General features: G+C 36.1%; 2 protein-coding genes across 6 annotated transcripts; one reads left to right on the forward strand and one right to left on the reverse strand.

The window, feature by feature from the left end:
• The first annotated feature begins 542 nt into the window (after positions 1-542).
• Positions 543-18540, forward strand: enpep (glutamyl aminopeptidase). The gene is made up of 20 exons (XM_084093675.1): positions 543-1482; positions 2962-3103; positions 4912-5043; positions 5166-5286; positions 6012-6166; positions 7225-7338; positions 7452-7586; positions 7674-7739; positions 7824-7889; positions 8136-8296; positions 8886-8959; positions 9063-9199; positions 14400-14455; positions 14562-14712; positions 14882-14955; positions 15933-16037; positions 16132-16305; positions 17623-17763; positions 17857-17938; positions 18062-18540. Exons 1-20 carry the CDS (start codon positions 857-859, stop codon positions 18206-18208), a joined length of 2859 nt encoding a protein of 952 aa, XP_083949801.1. The 5' UTR covers positions 543-856; the 3' UTR covers positions 18209-18540.
• On the reverse strand, positions 18395-23137 carry rrh (retinal pigment epithelium-derived rhodopsin homolog). 5 transcript variants are annotated; one of them, XM_084093680.1, is made up of 8 exons: positions 22866-23115; positions 21509-21555; positions 21227-21417; positions 20764-20863; positions 20481-20634; positions 20149-20317; positions 19025-19203; positions 18395-18943 (listed from the first exon to the last, which is right to left on the reverse strand). In XM_084093680.1, exons 3-8 carry the CDS (start codon positions 21377-21379, stop codon positions 18838-18840), a joined length of 861 nt encoding a protein of 286 aa, XP_083949806.1. In that variant the 5' UTR covers positions 21380-21417; positions 21509-21555; positions 22866-23115; the 3' UTR covers positions 18395-18837. The 5 variants fall into 5 exon arrangements, with proteins under 5 accessions (XP_083949806.1, XP_083949802.1, XP_083949804.1 ...); XM_084093676.1 differs by lacking the exon at positions 21509-21555 and having other exon boundaries at positions 22866-23137; XM_084093678.1 differs by having other exon boundaries at positions 21227-21555; positions 22866-23083.
• Between the last annotated feature and the right edge of the window lie 386 nt (positions 23138-23523).

Consider the following 23523-nt stretch of genomic DNA (forward strand, 5'->3'; position numbering starts at 1 on the left):
ACATCGGAATCCAACGCGTTCGTGCAGCTCGCCGTAACTTACATAGACGGATATTATAATCGAGCTGCTATTAGCTCGACTAGCTGCTATTTAAAAATGGCGGTCACAAGTTTCTATTCGTCTTGTTGGTCACGGTAACCCCGCCCCCAGCCCCTGACGCAGGCGGTTCTTTCTTGGCTCCGTTCTAGACCCTGCAATGATTTGGTGCTACTTAAGAACCAGTTTTACTGGTTCGGAGCTGGTGCTTTGGCGGTGGAAAAACAAAGAACCGATTTGAAACTAGGCTCTGGCTCCGAACCAGCACCAGCTCTGCCTTGGTGGAAAAGGAGTAATAATAACTCTTTCCATGTTACTCTGCTTTTCCTATGCCTCCCTCCCCCACTTTTCTCTCTCAGATGCTTGTTTGTGATCATTCCTTTTTGACTGCAGATTAACATATTTTGATTTATGTTTAACTGAAGGGCGGTACAAATTCAGCCCTTGTCCCCTATGTATTTCCATTATCAGCGTGACATTTAGTGTGAGGACAATCACTTCCCTGTGTAAACTCATTGACAACCGCGTGGCTGTGACATTACAGACATCAGAACAATCTTTTGGAGGGCGGTGAAACATAACTCCTAATTTAACCTCTGAGCCTCCCACAGGCTGCCCTGCATGATTGAGTGTGGGACTGCGTATGTCCACACATTTGGGAATCAGACACAGCTGTTTTCTCTCTTTGGAGGCAAAAGGAAGTGCAAGGATAGTGTGTGTGTGTGTGTGTGTGTGTTCACAGGGAGTGAGTGTTCTGACTTTGTGAACTTTGAGTGTTTGTACACATTCTGACACTTGTGTCCGTGTTTGACGGCTTGCCATGGAAAGTCTGGAGTTCGAAAAGAAGGAAAAACGGTACTTTATCCGTGGGAAGCATGCTGCTATCATCTGCGCCGCCGTCATTGTGACAGGTGTTGCCGTGGGGCTCGGAGTTGGTTTAAGCCAGAAGACTTCCTCATCCGAAGATGAAACCAAACCAACTCCAACACCATCACCTACAACACCCCCAGATAACCGGGGTCCCTGCAAACCATCCGACAACACAAACGGCAGATGGAACAATTTCCGCTTACCTGACTACATGGTACCGTTCCATTACGATCTGCATCTGGAGCCCGACCTCAAAACGGATACCTACACCGGGAGCGTGTCCATCCATCTGACCCTGACGCAGCCCAGTCAGCACCTGTGGCTCCACATCCGAGAGACATTTGTCACCGCGGTGCCCACTTTACAGCGCAGTGGCCCGTCCGGCTTGACCTCTGTCAGGGTGAAGGAATGCTTTGAGTACACGCCGCAGGAGTACGTGGTGGTAGAGGTGGCCGAGCAGCTGAGTGTCACTGGTACAGGCGAGCACTACGTCCTCACTCTTCACTTCCAGGGCTGGCTCAATGGCTCTCTGGTTGGTTTCTACAGGACCACGTATCAGGAGAATGGAGTTACCAAGTAAGCATCAATACATCAATTGTAGAAATGTATTATTATTATTTTTGTGGTGTAATAAGTCATTATACACAGGTCAAAGGTATGAAAAGTATAAAAGTATAAAGTATAAATTATACTTGAAAGTATGTGTGCTGTCACAATTTAATGATTATAAAATCAAACATTATTGAAAGTGAAAAAGTTTACATGTTTAATATGTTTACACTACTGTTCAAAAGTAAAAAAAAAATGTTTTATTGTGTTTGAAAGAAACCTCTTATGCTCAGCAAGGTTGCATTCAAAAATACTGTAAAACAGTAATATTGTTGGATTTTAAAACAAATGTTTTCTATTTTAATGTAGTTTAAAATTTAATTTATTCATGTGATGGTAAAGCTGAATTTTCAGCATCATTACTCCAATCTTTAGTGTCACATTATCTTTCATATATCATTCTAATATGCTAATATTTTATAACAATATAAATGTCTTTAAAGGGATGGTTCATCTTTTTTTATCAGCACTGTTGTCACCCTTGTCCTACTTTCTGGGATTTACTGCTTGCCTCCACCAGTGAGATCCCAATCATGCAAATTACAACATATCCAGAAATTACATGGCAACTTATTTATCTAAATTTTTCTCACAATTACTGAACATCTCAGCTCCTCTGATTTGTAAACAGGGAACAGATAACACTAGACAGGACTGAATGTCTGAATTTTTGATAAGAAGGTCTGAGACCTCTGCTTCAAAGAGAATTGAATTATAGTCGCTATGGGAGATATCAAAAATAGGGGAAAATCCCATAGAGATTACAATGTTATTTAACAGTGAAACACGTGCTTGAGTATTGCCAAGCTGTAAGTAGAGTCACAGTATTTTATCTTATTTGGAAATGGTGTGAAATTTTAACTGAACTGAATTGGACCGTCATTTCTTGGAACAAAAGCAGAAAGGTGCCAAGAATGAGATATCTACATCTGCTAAAGCTTATTTCATCATGAAGTAATATAGCTTTTAGCACTATTACTACACTGTTCTGTTTATTTATATATTTATTTTTCATTTCAAATCTGAGAAATACTAACAGTTAAACAAGCTTACAATAGAAATGCCATTCCTAATATGTTATGAAATAGCAACTCATGCTGCATGTATCATGGGTGACCACATGATCATCTATCATATCATATGATCAACAAACAAGTCTTTATTATCTATAATGTCGAAGAACTAAAAATCACACTTTACAGGAATTATGTTTATCAACGTAAATTTTAATCACTTTTTATTTTGTTTATAGCATTTGCAAGGGCAAAACTCCAGAGGCCACCAAAAACTATTTTGTTTGTTGCACACATAGACAGCAAGTTTAAAGTCATAATCAAACTTGATTAGATGTTAATGAAAATGTGGTTGGACTTTCCCTACGTGGTTAATGGGGTAAACATAAACCCATATTTTGATTTTTATTAATCCCGCTCTGATCTTTTATAGGAAAATCGCTGCAACAGACCATGAACCCACAGACGCTCGTAAATCTTTTCCATGTTTTGATGAGCCCAACAAAAAGGCCACCTACACAATCTCCATCACCCATGACAGTGCATATGAAGCGCTGTCCAACATGCCTGTGGAGGTATATTCCCCTGCTGCTTGAGTCTTAAAAACAGTTTGTAGAACTTGAACTTTTAAACCAAGAATTGTACCATCACTGCTAGTGTGCTATGTGCAAGTGTGTGGTCTTTATGGTTTTGTTAAATGAAGATCTGATCAGATGATACAGTTGTGGTCAGAATTATTAGCACCCCTGGTAAACATGATCAAAGATGGCTGTAAAAATTTATCTGCATTGTTTATCCTTTTGATCTTTCATTAAAAAACGAACAAACAAAAAACAATCTAACCTTTCATTGAAGTAAAAGAATTTAAACGGGGGTAAATCACATTTTTAAATAAATGCTTTTCTCCAATAATTATTGGCACCCTTTTATTAAATACTTTTTGCAACCTCCTTTTGCCAAAACAACAGCTCTGAGTTTTCTCCTATAATGCCTGATGAGTTTGGAGAACACCTGACAAGAGATCCGAGACCATTACTCCATAATCTCTCCAGATCCTTTAGATTCCCAGATCCATGTTGGTGCTTCTCCTCTTCAGTTCACCCCACTCATTTTCTATAGGGTTTAGGTCAGGAGACTGGGACGGTCATGGCAGAAGCTTCATTTTGTGCTCAGTGACACCGTTTGGACCGTTGTCCTAATGGAAGATCCAACCATGGCCCATTATAAGATTTCTAGCAGAGGCCGTCAGGTTTTGATTTTTTTATCTGTTGGTATTTACTAGAATCCATGATACCTTGTCTCTGAACAAGATGTCCAGGACCAAAACAATAGGCCACAACATTAAAGATCCAGCGTTATATTTAACCATGGGCGTGGAGTACTTTCTATCCGTTTGCACCAAACCCATCTAGTGTGTTTGCTGCAATAAAAGCTCTTTTTTTAGAATCATCTGACCATCCGGTCCCTTTTCGAAGTTCCAGTCATATATGATAACTGAATATGCTGAAGTTTGTTTTTGGATGAGGAAGGATGATTTTTCTCGAAACCCTCCCAAACAACATGTGGTGATGTAGGGGTTGTTTGATGTTATTTTATTTTTAGGCATTCTGACCCTAAGACTCAACTTATCCCTGCAATTCTTCATCTGTGATCCTTAGAGTCTTTGGCCACTCAAACTTTCCTCCCACCGTGCATTAGAACGATACAGACACACGTCCTCTTCCAGGCAGATTCGTAACATCTTCAGTTGATTGAAAATTCTTAATTATTGCCCTGATGGCGGAAATGGGAATTTTCAATTCTTTATCTATTTTCTTACAGCCACTTTCTGTTTTGTGAAGCTCAACAATCTTTTGCTGCACATCAGAACTATATTCTTTGGTTTTACTCATGTCATGTGGTGTGACCAACATGTACTGTCAGTTTGACTTTTTTTCAGGTTGTCAAATGTCATGTGGTGCAACTCCCCCAAAATGTTACAAAAAAGTGTGATGGATGATTAAGGGAATTTGGCCTTTGTGTTTCCTCATATTTATATTCCTGTGAAACTAAAAGTCATAGCTAGACAATTTCATATTCATAGTCACCGTCACCCTGGTGTGCTTAATTTCTTTTTAATATTAATGGAAATATTCATATTAATATGGACATTAATATTAGTATTAATCCCCCCCCCCCCCCCCCCACACACACTTTAATTTATTTTACTTCAATGAAATGTTAGATTTGTGCTATTTTTATTATTAAAGATCAAAAGGATAAACAATGCAGATTTATTTCTACAGCCCTCTTTGATCATATTTACCAGGGGTGCCAATAATTCACAACTGTATATTAGATGTTAATATTCCTTTTAAACACATCTTTTGGCTCTCTTTCACAGAACAAAGAGAAACTGTCAGATGAAAAGACAAAAACCTCCTTTAAAAAATCTGTAAAGATGAGCACCTATCTGGTATGTTTTGCGGTGCACCAGTTCAGCTATGTGGAGCGAACATCGAAAAGAGGAATACCAGTAAGAAATTTTCTTTCGCTGTTTGTTCTTCTAAACCAGGATTTATTGAATATTTCCTAACAGTCAGAACACTGAAACCTCTGTGGATTTTCATTATTCATCTCTTTCTCTCCTCCTGACAGTTGAGGATCTATGCTCAGCCTTTGCAGATCTCAACCACTGAATATGCTGCAAATGTCACTAAGATCATATTCGATTACTTTGAAGAGTATTTTGACATGGACTATTCTATAGAGAAACTTGGTAAATCAGCAAATACATTTTCACAATTTTTAACTTTATCATATTAGTGGGATCATCATCATCATTAATTATTACTTATAATTTTTATTTTATGGGGCAATGACTCATAAAACCAATTCATATAATAACTTGAATAAAACTGTTTCATGATTAGCCTGTTTTTAATTTTTAATTTCTGAACTTACATTTATTTTCATATTCATTTTAAACTGCCCCAATATCACAATGAAGGGGAAAAAATCAATTCTAATAATATGTGTAAGTCATGTGGTGTGACCAACACACAGAAAAAAAAATGAAATTATGTACTGTCAATTTGACTTTTTTTCAGGTTGTAAAATGTCATGTGGTGCAACTCCCCCAAAATGTTACATTTATGATATTTATGAATTAATCATTAATGATATTTGTTTGGGAAAAGTTTTTAACATTACATTTAATATATATTTTATTCTTACTTGCCAGGTGTAAGGAAAATATTATTACTTTTCATTGAATTTAAGCTTTTCTTGATAAGGGAAATATAAAAAAATATCTGAACTTTTTTTTGTCATTTACCCTTATACGATTTGAAACAGCTGTACAAACTTATCTTATCAAAAGTCACTGATTCCAGATTTATATAGTATTTTATCTTATCAGCTGATTTATATCATGTATTTATGTACAGTATGCTATAATTATTGTGACAAAGGAATATAGGATGTATTCTGTTTCTGCTGCAGATAAGATAGCAATCCCAGACTTTGGAACAGGAGCGATGGAGAACTGGGGCTTGATTACTTACAGAGAAACCAACCTGCTGTTCGATGAGAAGGAGTCCTCTTCAATCAACAAACAGAGAGTGGCCAGTGTCATTGCGCATGAGCTTGTTCACCAGGTTACTAACCCTATCACATATCTGGTCTAATGGTAATCACTGAAAGATTACGAGTTGTGAAGCTAGTTAACCTCGCATCATGTATCAGATTCAGACTGCAGCTTTAATATCATTCAAAGCAAGCAGTGCTTTAAAGCACACTACAGGTGCTCTGTCCAGGACACTGCGCAGAGTGAGGGCAATAGCATACACTTCAGTAGTCACAATTCAGAACAGGCCTTGGCAGAACACCCTGTACTGAGCCTGCATCTCATTTTACTGCTTCCTGTAACTGCATTTTCCATCAAAGAGGCTGAATTTATCAGGCCGATTTTACAGTAACAAGACTGACAGAGAAAAATATGATTATCGTAAAGATTACTATCACACAGTTTATTACACCCTCTCAGAAACATTAAATGCACTGATAATGACTGCTGTCACAATTGATAAGATTATCTTTTTATGGCCAGGTCCAAGGTTGTTGGAAGCAGAATCCTAAAACTATCCAAAGTTACACTAAAAATGTCATATTAAAATAGAACTGTAGAAACCTTTTACAGATGGTATAAAATCATGATGTAATTTAGATAATTTTGTTTAGATAACTTATTTCCTTGTAAAGACATTCACTTTAAGTTTTTTTTTTTAGCTTTCATTATGCTGCTGCTGACTTTGGTTGCATAGTTTGAGTATTGAATCCTTGAAATATGTCCAATTTCTTTTTAACTTTGAATAAACACATTTTTTTAAAGGCACAGTTACAGAAACAACATAGGGCTGAATAAGCATGAGGTATTTAGGGTCTACTATTTAAGGAACTGTGGCCAGTTGCATAATCTTAGCCACTGTTAATACTGTGTCTTAAGAGTTACAGTATAGTTTGACCAACTAACAGTTCGACAAGAGGCAATCAGTCTTCATTTTCCAATTCAAATTATAGATCAAACTACCATTTTATGTAACTGACTAACTAAAAAGTTAGGACCAGTCTTGAAGAAAAAAAAATAGATGACTAACTTTTTAGACTAGTCTAAGCAATTTATGCAACTGGCCCTTGTTTTGTCTCTAATCTGCAGTGGTTTGGAAATATTGTGACTATGGACTGGTGGGATGACTTGTGGCTGAACGAGGGCTTTGCCAGCTTTTTTGAGTATGTGGGTGTGGAACAAGCCGAGACTGACTGGGGAATGGTGAGCACATGCCTGAATCATTCAAATGTATTCCTAAATAGGCAACATCTCTCTGAAACCACCAAATCACATTGAGGCCATGTTTATGCCAAATTCATCCTCTGTGTTCCCAGCGCGACATCATGCTTATCAATGATGTATTTCCTGTCATGGTCGATGATGCTCTTCTCTCTTCCCATCCTATTATTGTGGATGTGTCCAGCCCTGCTGAGATCACATCTGTGTTCGATGCCATCTCATATAACAAGGTAAATTCAGTGATGCCAAACCTAATGATGTTGCTCTATTAACTCTTTTTGCTATGAATTGGTCACTCTAATCTCATTCTGCTTTAGGGCGCTTCTATTTTACGTATGCTGGAGGACTTGCTTGGCCGTGACAAATTTAGGGATGGATGTCGAGTAAGGCGCCTCACTTTTTACATACATTTTCCAATGACTCCACACTTTTATCTTAAATAAAACCTCTTTCTTTTTTTACCACAGCAATATCTGAAAAACTTCCCCTTCCAGAATGCTAAGACTGCAGACTTTTGGAAAGCCATGGAAGATGTAAATAGCTTTTATTGGTCATACCTTGCCGTTTTAATGCTTATATTATAAGCAACCACATGCCGTGACACATTTAGGGAAAAATATGGGTTACACTTTATTTCGATAGTCCACTTTCAAATTCTACTAACTATGAGTAACTAACTCTCATTAATTTGTTTGAATAAATTAATGTTTTTTAATACATTTTTGTCTGCACACTATTTAGATCTATGCCTATTATATATATCTTGGGTCATACTTTAGGAGAGTGGCTTACCTGTGACAAGCATTATGGACACATGGACCAAGCAGATGGGTTATCCTGTTCTGAATCTGACCATCACAGACACTGAAGCGAAACTCACCCAGAACAGGTTCCTCCTGGACCCCAATGCTGACCCCAGCCAACCCACCACTCCCCTGGGGTGAGCCTGATGATATTCACACATCCCTCTACACCAAAAATGTCTGTGGAATCAAACACTGGAATTCAATAATATTACCATGATCCACATAGGCTCAACAATTTGCAAAAGTAACATGGCATGTGCAGATTATGAAAATACACTATCAAATGTTGTGTTCACCACACTGTCAAGTGACAGGTGAATTTGCACCAAAATACTGTTAAACAAATGCACAGCCTTTGACGTCAACAACAAAAGACATGGAAAGCGTTTTTGTCCTACCTTTTAAAAGCTAATAAGGACATGTATTTTGCCTTTCGAATTCTTAATTATATGATTGGTTTATTCTTACTGTCCACAATCAGAACAGATCTACAACTAATTTTACAGTCACACACAACCCATGAATTGAAAAGCACTGCACTCTATTCTTTACATGCATCCCTTATCTCATCTGTCCCCAATAAACTACAACATGTTTACAAATAATAATTATCATTATTCTTCACAGGAACACAGATAATGAACTGAACTCACCTCTGATTATTCTTCTCTAATTTGGCACACTGAAAAGTTCATTAGTTCACAATGATCTCTTGTCCCACAGATACAAATGGACCATTCCTGTGAAATGGAGCACACTCAGCTCCAAAAACAACTCTTTCATATTTGACAAAACAGGTTAACAAGATAATATGCTTAGACTGTTTTTGACACAGAGAAATAAGTTATTTTAATTGAGGTATTCTGCTGTGTAATTAATTTCTGGCCTGTGTTTATATAGAGGAAGTCATTGAAGGATACTCCCCTGCAACCGATGATCTTATCAAAGTCAACAAAGACCACATGGGCTTTTATCGCGTAAATCACCACGACAGTGTGTGGAGCACTATTGCTGAGCAACTTTTCAAAGATTATAAGGTATTATCATTCATATTTATTTCTCTTTAATATACCCTTTTCACATTTCCGAGTTTCTCAGAAGCAGAAGTCGTGAGAGACCAAATACAATATATATTTTTGTGTGTTCCAATTTGCTCAAATAGCAAAAGAAAAACTCAACAATAGTGTTTTCACAACTTTCAAAAAGAGGAAAAAATAGAGAGAGATCGATAACGGCAGTCAGAAGAGATAAAGATGTCTATTGTCACATCCAAAGAGCCGCTGAGTGAGAAACACCCTCACAGCAGCGTTAACTATATATATATATATATATACATATATATATATATATATATATATATATATATATATATATATATATATATATATATATACATATATATATATATATATACAGTGCAATGCATAAGTGAATACACCCATGCTAAAGTTGACTAAAAAGAGGAATAAAAAATCATATTTTGGAAATTGAACTTAATGCCTTAATTTAAAAAATTAGGAAAAATCCAACCTTTAAGGACACCAATTTTCTTTGTGAATGAATAATGTATCGTAAATAAATAAATGTTCTTCCTTAAAATACATGGTGCATAAGTGAGTACACCCCTATGTTAAATTCCCATAGAGGCAGGCAGATTTTTATTTTTAAGTATTTTTTTTATATTTTTTTTTAGGATACTATGCATCCTGATAAAGTTCCCTTGGCCTTTGGAATTAAAATAGCCCCACATCATCACATAGCCTTCACCATACCTAGAGATTGGCATGATTTTATTTTAAAATCAAGCCTAAAAGCTAGTTTGATTTGCATTGAGAGATGATCTTATGGAAAGTACCCCATGCCAATCTCTAGGTATGGTGAAGGCTATGTGATGATGTGGGGCTATTTTAATTCCAAAGGCCAAGGGAACTTTATCAGGATGCATAGTATCCTAAATTTTTTTTTTTTTAAATACTTAAAAATAAAAATCTGCCTGCCTCTATGGGAATTTAACATAGGGGTGTACTCACTTATGCACCATGTATTTTAAGGAAGAACATTTATTTATTTACGATACATTATTCATTCACAAAGAAAATTGGTGTCCTTAAAGGTTGGATTTTTCCTAATTTTTTAAATTAAGGCATTAAGTTCAATTTCCAAAATATGATTTTTTATTCCTCTTTTTAGTCAGCTTTAGCATGGGTGTATTCACTTATGCATTGCACTGTATATATATATATACAGTGGCGGATTTAGCAAACTGGGGGCCCAAGGCGAAAGTATGTATGGGGCCCCCCCCATTCGATCTTTAAAAGATAACGGAAAAAAAATTACTGACTGAATGGTGGATAGGCAGGTAAAGCTAATCTACGGGAAGTAAAAGTTGGAGAGGAGAAAAAAAAAAAATCCCCTTTAAACCCTGCATACATTTCTTTACTCCAAAATGAAGCTGGAAAGCAGAGAACACACAAAGTGTAGCACTACACAAACTAATAGTCACGATGGAACCCAACAGAGAAAGGTTTCAGTTCACCTGAAAAATCTAGCATCACAATAAGTGTATTGTGATTGTCAAAACATTTTAGTAACTAAACAGAAACATGTTACAATGTTTACATGGTACAATTTCTGGTAAGCTAGTTTTTTATTATTGCTTGACACAAATTTCACGATTTCAATTCAATTCTTGTGATTTGATTCAATATTGACTCATTTGGATAAATATTAGGTACACAAGATAGGCGTTAATTTTTCTCAAGAAAAAAAAAAACACATAATGCTGTAAACATACATACAGCCCTATCAGCTGGTAGTATTATTTAAGGTTAAAAATAACTCAAATTAAACATAATGCGTTTTTATTATAATAACAACTTATTGTAAAATAATATAGCCTAAGTAAAAAATATACTAAATATGTAATATAGTACACATATTTAGCAAAATACTCTCTATAGCTCTTTTTTTCTAGCCAACTAACATGCTATAGCCTATATTATGGTCATTAAACGGCTTTCCTGAGGTAAATGTGACATAATTGTTCTCCAGCTGTTTTAGTGACCTCTTTTCGCGGTTGAATAACACTGATTGATCGATATTATGTATGAGGAATATACATTTCGGTAAGTTGTACTGTATCTTTCAACATTGTTCATTCACTATTAGCTAGTAAGTTAGAGATGATCGGTTCACGTGCCGCTAGGGATCTGTCACGTCACATTTACAAGCGCCAAAACGGTATTTATAGTAAGGGGGTAAGAGGGGCGAACTGGGGAGAGGTGATGTTGCATTTGACTCCTAGCAAATCCACGTATATCCATGTGAGTGTGTTAACGTTATCCTCACCTAGCGCCACTTCACAGCTAGCTGCTGCTGTAGCGGCATGTTCAACGCTTTGGACGTTGCTGTTCCTGTCTGTATCCCCAACAGTAGCCGTAAAAAAGTTTGTCATCTTTGGCAGCGTTGCCAAATACTTATCGGCGTCTTTTCGCTTTTTTCTTTTATTTGAGCCGCTTGGGTAACTTCGTTTCAGTTTCGCGTTTAGACTCGTCTTGCTTCGTTTCTGTTTGTGTACTACTTCCCAGTCCTCCTGTCACTGCGTGTTTATCTTTCGCGCCGCGCACCGTTACGGACTAGTCCATTTCATTGTGAAAGTCGGGGGTGTATGTGTAGAGACGGATAACCATGAACTGGACATTTTAACTACTACTTTTCAACGTATTTCTTAAGAATATTAATACAATTTACCATTCTTTTGAAGCGTTCATGATGATAAGGGGCTTCTTTCTTTTTTTTCTTTTTTTTTAGGTTGGTTGGAGGCTCCCCTGCTACGACCGCTGGTAGGGGGCCCCAAGCAGCCGCCTACCTTAAGACCGCTGTATGTATGTATGTATGTATGTATGTATGTATGTATGTATATATATATATATATATATATATATATATATATATATATATATATGTATATATATATATATATGTATATATATATATATATATATATGTATATATATATATATATATGTATATATATATATATATATATATATATATTATATAAACGTTAAACCGCGCCATCACAGTCTGTGAAAAGGGTCCATTTAGCTTACGCTAAGAAAAAAAGTAGTCCCCTATAACGTACAAAACAATTATCCTAGCAACAAGACAGACACTGTAACGATGTTACAGTAAAATAAATTATTTTATAAAGCACCTTTAAGTCGCCTGAGGTAATACTTACAGACAATACTTAAGACGCTAGATGGCGCCAATTCCGTTTGAAACTGAATGAGATTGTCCGCGGACTGCGATGTGAGAGACAGGAAAGTAGCGCCATATGACAGCGTTACGGACGACGGAGTGATATTGCTATTGGCCAATCAGAGTAGGGGTGTTCGGTTCCGGTTTTTTTGGAGTCGACTCCCGACTCCTAATTTTGGAGTCGGTGGAATCGACTCCTCGACTCCATTTACTTTGAATTAAAATAGGGTCAGGATTCAGAAGGTGCGTCTCAATATGCTTCCTCGTTTCCTCACTTCTCGCTCGTATGTCCTACGACCCTGAAACCGATCGAGCTCCGCTCTCATGTAGGACATCTAAATTCTTTAATTCCACCGGGAGGAGGGCGAGGAACGAGGAGGCTTCCTGAGGAGTCAAGAGCGAGGATACAAATGTTTCCTATACTAAAATGTTTAATCAACTAAACCTTATAAATCCCCCTCCTTTTCACATCGCAGCTTCTTCAAATCATATTTAAGTGTGGAATATGTTAGTATTAATCATTAAACTTGTAAAAGCAGACTTGTTTTAGACAGTGTATTTATCTATTTATTTTGTATATTATTTTATATAATTTTAATGTAGTGAAGCTATGAACTTTAACTTAAGCATGTTTAACTTTATTTTTTAACTTTTTTTGTTTAACATTGAAAAATATTAGTTATATTATTACCAATAATAACTGTTGTTTAATAATAGTTTTTAATGCACTTGTCATTTAATAATAGAAAATGAACTTCATATAGAGTGAGTACATGCCATTTCACTAATGTTAATGTTCCATCCTCGCATCCTAAGGGGATGGAGGTAAGAGGAAAGGAAACAAGGATGCATATATAAGAATTGACAAGCACACAAAGCATTACATAGTTTTTGTTATACACTTAATTTACTCCCTTCAGTTTTCAGAAGTACAACACTAAACACTATACTCTTATTTACACAGCACTTGTCTTTTAATGTCTTATTTAGGGATAACCTACATGATTACATACATTACCTGGAAATTATAGATATCAAAGCTCTTCTGTAGAAAACGTCTAATTTTGTATACAAATAAGTAAAGGTCATTATTAAAATGTTTAATATTGAAAAATTAATCAACACAGACAAGAAACAAAAATCACCTCTAAGAATGCCTATATGAAATAAAAAAGTATATTTAATGACTGATTGCAACACATTACCAGTTTTATTGCCGTTTTTGCATTTCATAAACACAGCGTTGCTACACATACTATAATACATCATATATTATTCATAAATATGCAAAACCTGCCAATGTATAACAGCATCAAATGTTTTGAAAATGAGAGGTGAATTACTTGCAGTATAAACATTAATTATTAATCTTAAGATCACAGATTTTCATTTACCTTCATTTTTACTCTCTGTAACAACTTATTTTAACCTAAAACTAAATTTGAATATACTAAAATATAATAAATATAATAAAATATACAAATCACCTGAGGATTGGAAAAAACCCTGAGGACTGGTACATGATTGGTTCGTAAAACCTACTGCAGTGTTTTGTGCCAATCACAACCAATTGACTGTATTGAACCACATCATGATTGATTGAGCCGCAAAACAGACCCAACAGAAAAAAACTATCTATACATTATTGTTCTTTGTTTTCCTGGCATTACTTATTTTTTCCTCTCATTTCTTTATCTTTTTGTTTTAATTTCCGTATCTTTACATTCATTATAATCTTTTCGTTATAATGAACTGTTGCTGTGTTGAACTTGAAAAAAACACTCGACACTGGGAGTCGATTCCTGACCTGGAGTCGATTCCGACACTAGGGCTAGTGAGAGTCGAGGAATCGACTCTTTTGGAGTCGACTCCCCATCTCTAAATCAGAGCAAAGATGTTCTGCAGAGAGCCGTGTCATAACATATATAAACTCACATGATGCTTAGCTTATCTTTTCTTTTTTTTTTTTTTTAGGTGTATGATGCAACTGATCGAAGCAGCTACATTGATGATGTATTTGCATTTGGACGGTGAGTTCGAATTTGAGATGATTTTACATGGTTATATAGTGGAGATTAGAAAGTAAGGATGATGAAGTCATGCTTAAAAGTGCTGCCTTTTGTTTTTCATTAACAGGGCAGATATAGTCAATTATGGAAATGCCTTCAACTTAACAAGATATCTGGCCGATGAAACTGAGTATATTGTGTGGGATCGAGTATCTACTTCTATCTCCTACGTCAGAGACATGCTGGCCGATGAGAAAGAGCTGTACCCCAAATTCCAGGTTGGATTCCAAAGTCTTCACTACCTTCCAGAGCATGGCAAAAGTCCTTTTGTAAAAAAAACATGTAAAAATGTTAAAATCTGGTCTTATTCCAAGAGGGAGATTTATAGCTGATATTCTTTATATAAATCTTCAGTTTTTCATATGCTCTGTTTGAAATCGTGTTTAGCAACTCTTCCGTGACCATGTGCAGAACATATCCAGAGAGCTTGGGTGGAATGATGAGGGGACCCAAACAGAGCGGTGAGAAATTTTTTGGCAGAACTAACTAAAAAACCTCTCCTATAGCACAGGGCAAGCCAAAGACACATTCTTGGATTTATCAGTCTTGTAAACCTTAGAGTTAAATGCTGCATATATGCATGCATACTATTCAGCACATGTGTTCACACACACACACACACACACACACACACACACACACACACACACACATGCACTGAATAGTATAGTTTACTGGCATGAGGGCGGAACAACCTGTCACTCAAATGAGATAACAGCAATAGCAAACGATAACGAATCAATTCCTGATTGACAAAATTAAGTCCTGTCCTACATTTTGTCTTGTTCAAGAAGCCGTTTCACTCAGAAATGTCACAATAGGGAAGAAAAGACTATCGCAACTTCAGTTTCATGCTGACTATTTTTTCTTCATTTAACTTTTTTTGTTTTGATATTATTATAATCTTAAAACGGTTTATTTTCAGGTTTAAATATTCAAAAATTATATTTTAAAATTAAAAAAATATTTAAAAATGTAAAAATCTCAACAAACCTTGTGTACATTTACATGACAACGATGTACTAAAAACATATATTTTTTTCTTTTGCATTTGTGAAAAACTTTGCAGACGACAACGTTCTTAAAACGGTCCCTGTTCCCTCAAATCCGCAACTAAAACACTGTATTATGCATGCCAGGCCAGTAGTTGGCGATGTCACTTTGTTGTTTTGGTTGTCAAGTACTTGCGCATGCCTATCTAGACTGAACACAAAATACACACAAATGTGTGTTTTTGTTGTTTACACAGAAACGATAACGGTATCGTTTTAAAAAACTTGCACTTTGAACACAACACTTGCACAAAGGTTTGCATGTTCAGGCCCCCAAAACACTGTTGTCTTGTAAATGAACGGCCAAAACACATAAAAAGTGTTCCATTTTTAGTTGAAAATGGTGTCGTGTAAACGCCCTATTAATTTCTTTTTTCTGTTCCCAGGCTGCTGAGGGAGACAGTTTTAGGCCTTGCATGTCAGATGAATGACAAGGAAGCTCTCGATCAAGCCTCTGACATTTTCAATAAATGGATTGATGGAACAATTAGGTAATCACATTCATACATAAATACCTCACAGGATGTATAGTGGTCCACTCAGAGTCAGTGTATCAAAGAGGCTCTTTTTCTGATTGGGGAGCAGCAGTGTGGCTGTCAACTTACGGTTGTTGGTGTACCGATACGGAATGAAGAACTCAAAATCAGAACGGAGCTGGGAAATCATGTTCCAGAAGTATCTCTCTGCCTCTCTCGCCCAGGAGAAGGACAAGCTGCTCTATGGCCTGGCTTCTGTAGAAAATGTCACTCTCCTTCATAGGTAATGTCCCTCTTCCCAGTGCAGAATTAAAGTCGACATGAAATGATTTTTACTGTGAGTGATTCTTACAAATACATGCTTTATTTAAAAAAATTTTTTTGGGTAACAATTTATTTTAAGGTGACGTAGTTACACTTTACTACATGTATTTACTATAGTAATAACAGTAAATTATACATAATTACAAGTAACTAACCCTAAACCAAATCCTAATCTTAACCGTAACTCATCCTTCTTTGACTTCTCTCTGGTGATGAATGATTAACTTTTCCAATCACTTAGTCCACTTAAACACTGCACAATCAACTGCAACTCACATTTATTTTTGAGTGCAACGCCCACATCTCAGAATCCAATCAATAATGACGCATAGAACCAAGTCCCTATCCTGCATTTTTTACTTTTTTGATAATCCATTGTTCTCTGAAAAAATACTGATACTGCTTCAGATTCTTTCACCTACAGTTGACTAACTCATAGCCTAATTGCACAACAAAAAACCTGGCTTTAAGATGCATTTTGGTCAATCGGATCACAAGTGCACGACGCTAAATACAGGTGTAAACGGGGTCTGTAACATTTTGACTTTTAAACTTTGTCGGCTGAAGACCCAAGTTTGGTTTGATGAAAAAACGTACCACAATGTTCTCTCACCATTCCTGATTTCTATGGAATTACTTTTGTGCCAATAATAATGAACGTAACTTTTCAAGAAACTAATGAAAATATAAATTGAAACTGAATAAAATATCTTTGAAACTGAAAAAGAATAAATCGCAGGCAAATTTTTTGACTTCGTTTTTAATACAATGCATGTTTTGCTAACTATTTCTTATATTTCTATCGCTGATCTGAACTTACAAATGCGCTCACATCCACACATAAACACACCACTGACGTCTTCAGTTCCAGGTGAAGAAGCTGTCGATCAAAAACTCAGTAGCCAATGAGAACAAAGATATTTTATTCAGTTTCAATTTATATTTTCATTAGTTTCTTGAAAAGTTACATTCATTATTATTGGCACAAAAGAAATTCCATAGATTTCTAACATGCACTCACAGCGTTCGGCGTGGTCTTGTGGCTATCAGATCGAATGATCTGAAAAAGTCCATACATTTACCCACCCATAGACCCTCCACTTGAAAAAATCAGAACAGAAGTGGTTGAAATTGGACAAAAGAGACGGGAATAAACGGGAATGTGTCTCCCTCGTTTCTTTTGATCCGATCTTAATACCAGGTGTAAACAGGACCTTTGTAATAGTAAACTAGCACTCAATAAATAATTTGTTCAAATGTCTTTCTTTTGTAACAGGTTACTTGAAGCCGCTAAAAATGAAACCATTGTGAGAAGTCAAGATCTTTTTAGTCTAGTGCAATACGTGTCACGCAACACATATGGCAAAACTATGGCCTGGGAATGGATGACGCTCAACTGGGATTACCTAGTGAACAGGTTAGTTCATCTAACAGTTGAAAGGAACAGGGAAAATCAGTATTCTTCTTATTGAAAATAACAATGTTCTGTGTGATCTCATGTCTGTTTTAGATATACTATCAATGACAGGAACTTGGGCCGTCTGCCCTCCAGAATTACTAGTACATACAACACCGAGCTGCTGCTATGGAAGGTGAGACACAAAGGCTGTGTTTGGAATGGAATACTAGCTTACTACTTAGTAGATTTTGGATTTTAATGCACTTTTGTGCAAAATGCCTCAGTGTTTGGTTGTCACAAATTGGTTTCCTTTTAGATGGAGCACTTTTTTGCCCTGAACCCAAATGCAGGAGCAGGCGAGATGCCCAGGAAGCAGGCATTAGAGACTGTGAAGAACAATATTGAATGGATACGACGGAATCAGGAGGAGATCCGGGTCTGGCTGGAGAACAATGTGTCCTAATGCTGGAAGGGTCCAGCGTCTGAACAGTTTTTCCCTCCCCCCACTAAATTTGTCAGTGAATTGCTCAGGGCAGCTTGAAAATGAATCTTTAGCTAAGAGCCATAATTGAAAACACTCTTCTGACAAAATAGCCTTGAATTCTGTTGCCATGACAGTTTAAAAAAAATATTTTCTAAGGCATTACAAATCCTTAGGCACTGTTCTTTATTTAATGATTGCAGTACACATCAAATTCATTATCTGTAAAATGTGCAAATGTGAAATAAATGTCATAAAGGATGCTTAAATTTGACACATTTTATAAAGAAAATATAAAAATTATAGAAATCTTTAAAACAAATCATTGTGTAATTGTTTTTATTCAAATGAGTACATGCAGTATCAAGAACAGCAATTTCACAAGATTTGCAGCAGACATAATGTAACAAGCATCAAGATTAGATACTGAATAGCAAGGTTAAAAGAAGGCAATGCCAGTTGCAGGAACCATATTCATGGTATGAGAACACGTTACATTCGTCTGAGACTGCAAAGTAATCGTGCTCTAGTGGTGTTAAAACAGTGGAGCAGAGAGAAAGCGTCCAGCGCTGATGTTTTACGAATGTTTAAATATCTGATTTTCTCTTCATTTAAGGATTGAGTGGCACAGAAGACACTGTCATTGGAAGCTGGTTGGTAATATTCATTCGCTGTCGTGTCTGACATCGTAACATTCCAATGATGGCTCTCCTGAACCTGCAGTCAACAAATGCAACTTATTAGTAAGGAAAGAAAAGGAAAGAAAGTGACAACAAAGATGGGACAAGGAGGCCTTACTTTTTGTTGGTGATGACATAGATGCAAGGATTGTAAAAGGTGGAGGACTTGGCGAAGAGTGGGGCAATTATGGCCATTGCAGCTGGAATCTTTTTGGGGTCACCAAATGATGCCCACAAACACACAATCGAATATGGAGACCAGGCAGCCAGGAACATCACTATCATTATAACGGACATCTATAAGAAATAATTAAGCATTCAAGTTAACGAAAACCAGGGGGCAGGCAAAACCAGTCAAGCAGTATTTATATAAACTATTAGCCTATTGTATTTATTTATATTTTGATTAGGGGGCCGTTTACACAACACCATTTTCAACTAAAAATGGAAAAAAAAAAAATGTGTTTTGGGGGCCTGAAAACGCAAACTTTCGTAAACGGGTTTCAAAGTGCAAGTTTTTGAAACTCATACCTTTATCATCTCTGTAAACTACATAAAGAGAATTTGTGAAAACGGTGATGTCATGCACATTCCGTTCTCTAGGTGCGTAGTTTTTCTTTACAAAGTGGCATCGCCAACTACTGGTCTGGCAGCATAATACAGCTTTTTTTTTTTTTTACATATTTAGGGAATGTTACACGACAATGATGTACTGCATGCCAGGCCAGTAGTTGGCGATGTCACTGCATGCACATGACGTCACCGTTTTCACAAATTCACATTTTTTGTAGTTTACACAGAGACAATAACGGTATTGTTTTCAAAAACTTGTCTTTTATTACTAATTTTCAAAAGTTTGCCGTTTTTAGGCTCCCAAAATGCCGTTTTGTAAATGAACAGCCAAAACGCATAAAAAGTTTTAAATTTTTAGTTGAAAATAATCTTGTGTAAACATCCCCTCAATTTTCATTTTAATTTCAGTTTGCGTTTAGTAATTTTGTTTTTATATAATATTTCTATTTAGCTTTAACTTAATTATTTCAGTTTTAGTCATTTTAGTACTTAAACCTTTTTTATTTTAAGTTGCCAAGACAAAATTTCTCATTGTCATTTAATTAATTTAAAAAAAAAATCCAGCTTTATTTCAATTACTTAAACTGATTTTTGATTGTTAATGGTTACATTTACCCTCATGTGAATGGGATTTTTTTTGGCAAAAATAAATAAAATACTTTTGCTTGCCTTGGTCACGTCCATCTGGTCAGACCAATCCATGTCGATGCTGTCTAGGCAGTTACTAACTTTGAACCTCTTCACAGTAACCGAGACGTTGTAGTAGCAGTAGAACATGACCGACAGTGGAATGATGAAGTTGACAATGATCACAGTCATTGTGTAGGACACAAAAGATCTAAAAGCAAACAGGATTAGTCACACTTGTAATCCCCTCTCCACTTTTAAGATTCACAATCTAAAGGAAAAAAAGCTTTACAGAGTGCTAAAACTGATAAAAGATTAGTAAAGGAATAAAATGGGTATCTATGGCCCGGCCTGTAATATCAATCTTCACTCACGCGTCATTGTTTCTCCAGTTGATGGTGCAGGTGGCTCCTGTGGGGTCAGGGGCATATCCTGCCCAACCAACGATGGGCATGGCTGACCAAAATACAGCATTCAGCCAAGCAGCCACAATTAGAAGTGTGTATGACAATGTTGACAGCTTCTGTCCTGTAACAAACACACATTAATAGATATCCTACAGCATTTGGCACAAAGTGACATTGACCCTCCACTAAGTCAATGACGGTCCTTAGTGGTTCATATTTCATTCAGGCAGTTGTTTGGACAGATTCATACCTACATCAGATCGACATATGGTAAGGTATCGGTCAATGGCAACCACAGTGAGCAGCCCAATACTGGCCATTCCGAAGAATATATTCAGGGCAGCGTAGATCTGTAACAGAGGCAACAAGTTCTGTTATTATTATGCAAGAAAGTGTGTTCTAGTGAAATTAAGCAAGATTTTATCTTTTAATGAAAATGTGTGTCTCAAATATTTTTAATATCTAGCACTTGTTGGCATTATCTTTTATTGTTATGTCTTCGGAAGAAAAAAGTAGTGAAACAATTTTGTTAAAATATTATAAATATAATGCAAGGTTAGTTCAGGGTGCAAAACTAAGAACATGCGTGCTTTATAGGATACTCTTACTCATCATTGTCCCCTAACAATGCTACTTAGCCTATGACTATTACAATTTTGCTTAATTATACAATCAAAATGACTGTGTTTGTTGAAAAAGTAGGAGGTGCACACCTGGCAGCCCATGTAGCCAAATTTCCAGCTCCCGTGCAAGTCTGAAGCTGCTGACATGGGGTAACCAATACCGGCTACGCCAATGTCAGTGAAAGCCAGATTAATGATGATAGCATTTGTGGCAGTACGCAACTCTCTGAACTTCACAAACATCAGCAGCACCACAATGTTACTAGTCAGACTGACCACTCCTGATAGAAATAGAAAAAGACACAGACAGGGAGAGCAGGAAGTTAAAGGATAGCTTACCCAAAAATTTCAATATTGTCATCATTTACTCACCCTGGTGTTGTTCCAAACCTGTATTTTCTTTCTAGAGTTTCTTTCTTCTGTTGAACACAAAAGATTATATTTTGAAGAATGTTGGTAGTCAACAGTTGACGTTAGCCATTGACTTCCATAGTGTTTTTTTGTACTATAGAAGTCAATGGCTACCGATTACCACCATTCTATAAAATATCTTCTTACAGGTTTGGAACAGACTCATACAGTTCATCATTCATTTTTGGATGAACTATCGCTTTAAGACATCTGTGGACACAAAGATGTCGTCTCACATATGGCATGCATGGCATGTCCATTCTAAACATTTCCTGTTTTCAGTTCCCCATTTTATACACACTCCTGCTGGTTACCTCACATGCCTGGCTGAATCTGTAAATGTCAGTTTCAAGGAATGCTTAAAAACATTGTCCTGAATTTAAGCCTACCCAGCTAACGAAAATATATTCTAAGCTAAGGTTCCCATTAAATTATGAAAACGTTATTTTCTGAATGTTTAAAATGTTTGGTTTTTTTTTCTTTTTTTTTTCTTTTCTTTCTTGATTTTACGAGAGTTAAGGGAACATTTCTATTAAATTTGGAAATTATTTTGGATTGTTCTCTGAACGTTCTGAAACAAGCATTTAAACAAAGTGACATAAAAAAAACAAATAAAAAAAACATTAGACCGTCCGAATAAAACATTTCAGAAAAACATCCCATGAACGATGTGTAAATAACTTGACTGAGAACATTATTATAGAGAGCAGATAACTTTGAAATAATGTTCTTCGTTAGGCTAGAATGTTTTTTCATAACTGTCCATCAAAAACGTAGGCTAAAATACGTTCCGTAATCAACGCATAGCCTACGTTGCGTAATATAAAGTAGCCTAACGTTTTTGTGTTCTATGTGCAATGTTCGACCTGATAACTTTAAACAAAAGATCTATTAACGTTAACGTTTGTTCATAATTTTGAGAAACCCGTCTACCTAAAATGTTAAAAAAAGAAAAAAGTTTCATGATTGGTGTAGGCCTAATTAACATTTTTATGCTAACATTTTGAGAACATTATTAAAAACCAGATAACTTTGAACAAATGTTCTATTCAATTATTTGTTCATATTTTTAAGAGAACCTTGTCAGTTAGACGAAGTTCTGCATAATGTTTCCTGTTTAGGCCTCAAAGGCAATTCTTGGTATTTAGCTTAGGCTACTAAACTCTTTTTTAATGAGAAGATATGCCAATTCAAAAAATTAGGCTATTGAATTATGAACTTGATAATTATTAAATTAGTTATTTAAAAGTTTCAGTTAATTTATAGCTAATTGCTAACATCAAATACAAAAGGTATACACACAACTACTGCTATTTACCTGCTGTGATGAGGTATGCAGCGACAATATTGTGTTCTGTTTGTGAGAAAGCGCTCTTTTCACCATAAATGTTCTCAGCAGAAGCGTTCAGAAATCCAGATGCCATCTCTTTGTCACACATAATCATATAGGTTATATATACACCACATTCACATCTGTTTAAACAAAACCATGCAGTCCAGACTCCTCCGTCCTACCTAGAAAGAAATCATAAAACTGTGTTTGCTTATGGGATGTAGAAGGTTATGGGGTGATTGAGGGAATGAAGGGCTGGAAAAGCATTGGCCTGGATTATGTTCTAATTATGTTTTCTGCTTGGTTTGTGAGGACTGAAGAAACCGTTGTTTCAGTACTAATCCGCACATGAAAGCTTTTCATTCTATGCAATAGAAAAGCTTTATTGGAATGTGGAATACAAGTCATTAGCATAATTCACCATTAAAACAATAAAAGTGCATCAATAAATTGATAAGCACAATTCAATAATTCAAACAAGGACAGTGTGCAAATGCAGATAAGAGAAAATTAGTAAAAAGCATCTTCAGTAGCAGCATTATTGTTATTTCAAGAATGTTATTACATCACTTTCGGATTAAACAGTTTGTTTAATGAAGTGGACCTTGAGTGGCCAATCACAAGTTTGCAAAGCATCATTGTT

The sequence above is a fragment of the Abramis brama genome (assembly GCF_963993115.1).
Source record: "Abramis brama genome assembly, chromosome: 19".
NCBI lineage: Eukaryota > Metazoa > Chordata > Actinopteri > Cypriniformes > Leuciscidae > Abramis > Abramis brama.